This window comes from Anoplophora glabripennis, unplaced genomic scaffold (genome assembly GCF_000390285.2).
Source record: "Anoplophora glabripennis isolate ALB-LARVAE unplaced genomic scaffold, Agla_2.0 scaffold413, whole genome shotgun sequence".
Lineage (NCBI taxonomy): Eukaryota > Metazoa > Arthropoda > Insecta > Coleoptera > Cerambycidae > Anoplophora > Anoplophora glabripennis.
Genome location: NW_019416581.1, coordinates 483,749 through 490,590, shown reverse-complemented (window position 1 = coordinate 490,590; position 6,842 = coordinate 483,749). Strand labels below are relative to the sequence as shown.

General features: G+C 33.3%; 1 protein-coding gene across 1 annotated transcript; it reads left to right on the top strand.

The window, feature by feature from the left end:
- Positions 1-444: 444 nt before the first annotated feature.
- On the top strand, positions 445-5,025 carry LOC108909077 (serine protease 7-like). The gene is made up of 6 exons (XM_018713310.1): positions 445-585; positions 890-1,095; positions 3,339-3,523; positions 3,637-3,836; positions 4,032-4,259; positions 4,703-5,025. The coding sequence occupies exons 1-6, from the start codon at positions 522-524 to the stop codon at positions 4,864-4,866; spliced, it is 1,047 nt and encodes a 348-aa protein (XP_018568826.1). The 5' UTR covers positions 445-521; the 3' UTR covers positions 4,867-5,025.
- The last annotated feature ends 1,817 nt before the right edge of the window (positions 5,026-6,842 follow it).

Here is a 6,842-nt window from a genome sequence, read left to right as displayed (position 1 = left end):
CTTTCTGCTTTGACCGAATAGGCTGTGTATTTTAATGTGCTAAATCCGAATCTGAAGTCTGTTTAACTCAAACACCTCCAAAATTTTGAGTAATTGGCAAAAAATAGTAAAAAATCGCAGAAAACCACGTGAGAGCAAAAAAAATTCGAAAAAATTTGTTCTGGACTTGATCAAGTGGTTTTCTTATATAATTGGATGTACTGAATCCAAATTAATGAGAGTGAAAAAATTTAGAAAGAAGTTTTCTGCATTGGATCAAGATCATAAATTTTGTCGAATTCAATTTGAATCTAAAGACTGTTGTGCGTTATTCCCCAAAAATTTAGCAATTACTCAAAAACGGGCACCCTGTTATACAAAATGCACTTAACGTACGTTACTGTCCAAATCTTGAAAACAAAACTAATCGTAAGTTGATAAAAATTATATGAAAACAGACCGCAACGAAGTTAGTGCGAATATACGCTTAAACACAGCATAAATACGTTTGAAACTGGGGTCATCAAGATAAATCTGTGATAATGTATAATGCTTACGAAATAATCTTCCTGATTTTATGGCTAACATTACAAACTGCATATGCACGTAAGTAAACATTTTTTTACATTCTTATAGTCATTTCATAATTTGTTCCGATAATTTTTATTATTTAATGTTAAAATTGCTATTAAACGATATAATTCTTCAGATAAACAATAAAAATCTAAATAATTCAAAACTATGAACAAGTGATATCCATGATACATATTGAACATTAAAAGTCACTATAGCTGAAAAGCATTCACAACTGACATCGAAAATATAACGAAAGACCAAAGCTTTGTTTAGGAAAATAATACCATTCAACTAATAAACAGGAAAAAAAACATTGTAATATTTTTCTCTTCAGAACTGGATAGCTCCTGCAAAACCCCAAATGGAGAATTGGGAACATGCAAATCCATACTTGGTTGCCATGTTCTTCTAGACGCTGTAATAAAGCGAAAGCCGAAGCAAATGGAATTCGTAAAGAAGTCTGTATGTGGACCGAAACCATTAGTATGTTGTGGAAGCCAAGGTAACTGGAAACCAGACAGGTCCGATTGTGGATATCAGGTGAGTAGGTACTGAATAAAGGAAAATACTGTAGGTGCAATTTATTGATTCACAGGCAGAATAAGTAACGAAGATTGTTTGAAACGAAAGGAATATTGGAAGGATTGGTACAAAATTTAAGAAGGTGAAAGTAGAGCCAAAAAATGCATTGGTCCTACGGAGCACCGTTACTGCGATATGTCTTATCTTATCCTTTCGATATTTTGTTAAAATAACTATCTTTCTGACTAAGATAATGGAATGAAAATTGTAGGTAATAATCATATCAAAAGGATCTTTAACTATCATAAGATTCATCAAAATCGGTTGTAAATAAGGATAGTTTTCTAACTACCCTTAACAGAAATTTTCCGTTTTTTTTTTGTTCCATTGTATTATAAAGCAAATAATTTTATTTTTTAATGAATTTATTTTTTGAAGAAAAAATTTCTACTTTTTTCGAATTCTGGGTAGTTTAGTCAGAAATAATTATTTTTTAAATAATGTATGACTCAGAACAGTAACTTTTTTTAACATTTTCACATAATATCTTTCATGGTGACATTTTCGTTGTAATGATACTAATGATTGGCACTTTCGCATGCTATCATTTAAATTCTTACGTTTCTTAGTTGCGATCTTTGTGCTTGACTTTGCATTTCATTTTTCATTTTTTTTACAATCATGAATATGCCGACATGCCTTTTATTTATGGTTTCTCTAATGGAAATGGTCTGGGGACTCAAAATGAGTATCGAGAACGTTTCCCTGATAGAAGGCAACCTCTGCAAGATTGTTTGGGAAAATTCATGCAAGAACGATAGAATCAGGAGCCCTAACTCCAAGATATCGTGAATTTGGCTGTCCAAGGAGGCATAGGCATGATTTAGACGAAGTAATTTTAGAATTTTTTTAACGTAATCCTACTGTACGTCTAAGAAGAGCGCCTGCTCATGATGGTTCATGGTTGTAAAAAAATCGCATGAAATGCAAAGTCAAGCACAAAGATCACAACTAAGAAGATAAAAAAATGTAGAATTTAAACGATAGCACGCAAAAGTGACAATCGTTAGTATCATTACTATCATTACAACGAAACTATCACCGTTTAAGCATGTGGGCGCTCCACCACATTTCACTGTAAATATCCGGCAGTATCTGAACCCAAGATTCCCTCATCGATGGGGATAATTTCCTTTTAAGTGGCCTGTACATTCACCAGACTTAACACCTTGGGACTATTATCATTGGGGCATTCTGACAACAACAGTGCATGATTCCACATCTAACACTGAACTGAGTTGTGGAGGCATATCCAAAATGCCATAAATGTTTTAAAAATTAAAAACTGCAAAGGGTGTCCTTTAACTTTCTTCGCCGAATTAACTTTTGTTGTAGAAACAACGGTGGTCATTTTGAATAGTTTATAAGTTGTACTAAATTTAATAACCTCAACTTTGTTACTTTTATCTCCAGCATTTTTTATTGTATTTTATTGTCTTTACGAATTATTTCAATAAAATTAGGCACGTTGTAAATAACTCTAGTTCGTCATATGTGTGCATCCATATCGAAAAATGGGTAACATGTGGTATATTTACATGGTACCTAGTACGTTTAATCAAAATTCTATAAAAGACCCAAAAATTCAAAAAATTTTCACGAACTTTGAGGTCATCTAGCGGCCAAACGAAACGATTTCTAATATAGATGAATTAGCCTAAGTCTACCTATTTAGAGTCCACAAATCTGTGGCCTTCCGTTGTACACGTTATTCTGGAACCCCCTATATAAAAAATGGCATAAAATGAATTTCCTTCGAATATCTTCGGAACTATTTGGAATTTTCTAAATTTAAAAACGAATCTTTGATCGGCATCAAGTTCTGAAAATTTTTGGTCATTTCTGTATCTCTTAAAATAAAAAAGATACCCGTATAGCACAATTATAAAGTTGTAATCTACTGTTGAAAGAAGAAACGAAAGATTTGATACATATTTTGTATAAATATCATAAAAATTGAATAACGAAAGAGTCGTAGATAACTTGATACACATTTTAATTAATGATATTGAGCGAAACAAATACTCTGAGGGCTACACACTTGTCCCGTCTAGCACTGGATTACAGCAAACTATCATACGTCAGAAAAATTACCAAACATCAACCGGTGTCAAAATATTCATATTTTATTCCATGGGGATTAATTGATTTACTGTTCTCTTCAATGCTTGTCTATAACCGCCGCTTTATTAAATTTTCAGTTAAGTGATAAAATTTACGGGGGAGGAGAAACTGAGCTGTATGAATTTCCCTGGATGGCGCTGTTGGAATATAAAAACCCTTCTAACCGCAGAAGATTTTCTTGTGGAGGTGTCATAATTTCTAAGAGATACGTTCTTACAGCAGCTCATTGCGTTGGCCAATTTTCGCAAAGAGTTGGTGAATTGTGAGTATAAAGCAACTAGCAACTATCATCAAAATTTAATAAATTTAACAGATATTTTGTAGTGCTGCTTATAAAATTAATTAATTTAAAAAAATTAAAGTCCAATTTTTTAGGGTGAATGTACGGCTTGGCGAGTGGGACTTGCGACAGGAAGTGGATTGCATTCGAGTGGGTGGTTCGAAATATTGCAATAAACCTCCACAGGACTTTGGAGTATCGGACATTCTGATCCATCCGGATCATCAAAAGAGATTTTCCAAGGGAGCTGGAGATATTGCATTGATCAGGCTAAACAGAAACATCACGTATTCAGGTCAGTGCACCTTTAAAGAAATGCTGTCTAAGAAACAAAGTAAGAAGACACACATTTCTGGTCATAGAAACAATTTGTTTTACGTAACACCAACTTTACTCATTCTTTATTGTATTTTATTTCTCCAGAATGCTTGTGGTGAAGACCTTTCAGTAGTCTTATTTCTGATACACAAACGTTTTCATATTTTTTCAGAGTTTATCAAACCAATATGTCTGCCATTTCCTGCCGAATCGTCAGCAGTTGGTGATACAACAGTTGTAGCAGGATGGGGCCAAACAGAAAATGCAACCCACAGCCCGGTCAAACTCAAAGTAGAGATACCAGTTGTTGACAGGTCACTGTGCGTGTCAAGTTTTCCATCTCTCGATATTCGAACTCAGATATGCGCTGGAGGGAAGAAGGGAAAGGATTCTTGTTTTGGTAAGGTGCCCCCCAAGATGTAAGCAGCTGATGTATTAAAAATTATAACTATTTTCAGGCATATCTCGGAGATGTGTTAAGGGATTTTTTCTAATTTGATATAATTTCACGTCAATACAAAAAATTTTGAGAATGTTATTTATTTACACTTCACGCAGTGGCGTAACATTTATTTTTTAGAAAAAGGTCTCAAAAATATACTTTGCACGCCACTACTTTTTGTGTTGACGTGAAATCGCAGTAAATGATGTAGTAGATCTCTTAACGTATATCCGAGAAATGCCTGAAAATCGTTTTTATTTTTTCAACTTCTACACCCTATATCTCAAAAACTAAGCATTTGTGAGCAACATTGTATACGACTTTTCCCCATTAATTTTCCTGGTGCAATCTAGTGGTAAAGTTTGATTCAACTGACACATTGTATGTAACGTTAATTTCAGGTGATAGTGGAGGCCCCTTGATGAAGATGAGCAAACACACACTCCAGTGGTATGTCGATGGAATTATCTCTTTCGGTCAACGTTGTGGTGAGGAAGGGTCCCCAGGCGTCTATACAAACGTGTCTGAATACCTTGACTGGATAATGGAACATATTAGAGATTAGGAAAATAGAAAAGTTTAGAATACCTAACATAAGATAGAATGCTGCTCTATTAGGTACAAAAATTAGAAAATTAGATAATACTCATATTATACTCATTTGTGATAGTTTTACTTTGAAAAAAAAACAGACTATGATTTTATTAGAAAATTCAGCTTGAAAGTTACTAGAAAATTGTCATATCAATATATTTTTGTCCATCTGTTTTAATCTCTCCCTCCCTCTCTTCCTCACTCCTCCTTTCTCTCTACACTAAAAAAAAATTTCACTCAAATTTCACTCAATTTTACTCAATAATGTATCAATTTCTGTCCACACCCAATTGAGTGAAATTTTCACTCTATTGGTATGAGTACAGCTGAGTGAAACTATTGCATCAGAAATGAGTGAGTTTTACTCAAATCCGAGTTATTTCTATCAATTGAGTGATTTTTTACTCTATTCTGAAATATAAAACCAATTTAGAGTTGACTTTTTCTCTAATATGATTTAAATTTAACTAATATTGAGTCATTTTTTACTCAGACTTGGTTTTTAATTAACTAAACATTGATTGCAAAAATAAATCACTTGTTAATGATTAATTAGGATATACAGTGTTGAAATTAATTCAATTCGCGGGGTCTCCTGTCCTGGCTGAGACTCGCCAACTGAGATCCGCTGCGTCCGGCGAAGGCCTGTTCTCCTGGCGATCACGCTTTTCTGGAGCCCCCATCAACTGTGGTCAAGTTTACGGAAGCAATATGTAGGTGGTCGAAATTAATATACATTTAAATTCACTCGGTAATGAGAACATTTACTCTGATTTAGGTACAAGTGCACCAAATACGAGTTTACGTGAAGAATTTATTTAAGGGGTGTCTATATTTGAGTGAAAGTACTCAGTTTTAGTTTAAATATAATCACAAATGGGTAAAATGACCAAAATACCCAATATTGAGTGAAAATGTACTCGATAAACCTTTATTGCTTTCATTCACAACGATTTTTTTACAGTGTACCCTCTTACCCTTCCATTGCAAATAGTATTCCGTTAATATTTTTAGTCTCAGCGTTCTATTGCTACAAGCCCCTATTTCTATCTATTTTTGCTTATGGCATAGAAATAGCGAGGCGACTGAGACTGCATCGTATGACTTCTTGAAATTTAGTCCTGCTTCAGTTTCCAGCTGAGGCGTGTCAGTGCATGTCATAAGCGTACAAATCGGAAATACATTTTGTTATTTTTACATGTTAGTTGGACGACCAAGAAAAAATGCAGCCAGTATTATTGAGATATACAGTGTGGATACAAATTGTGGAATATTGCTTATATTTCTTAAAATATTCGTCATATCAAAAACATGTTTAATAAAAGTGTTAATTATTTCCCGTTTAGTGATATCTAGCAATCTTCCTTAGCACAAAAAATGTGGTTGACAAGGTAACCGACTTAATTTTTTTGAACGGTACCATATACCTACTTTTTTTGGTGAAAATTAATACATTGAACTTTCCTAAATACGATACAATACAATTTTAATGGGTTTTAATATTTTAAGGAATATAAGCAATATTCTGTATTATTTTTGCAATGGGAAATCAAATTCTGTGAATTACTCTCGAATTATTTATCGATTTGTTTTTGTTTTTAATTAATGCCAAAAATTTGAATGTTACAAATGCAAATGGTGAGACGAAAAAAATATAGACATTTACGTGAATCATTAATAGATAGAATTAATAGAATAACGGCAACAGCGCAATAGAGTATGATAGGTAAGCGTAATTTAAATACACATTTCGATACCATATATCTATAATAGTCCAATTAACAAAGCCTTTAAATCGAAATTTTGTCAACTTGGCTGAATTTTTGATATGAGTTAGTTTAAGGTATATTATAACAATAAGTGAGAGTAATTTTTTGTTCAACCCCCGGCCAAGGGTGGAAAAAGATAAAACAAAGGGCTTTTTCAAGATAACTCAAAAAGGGTAAG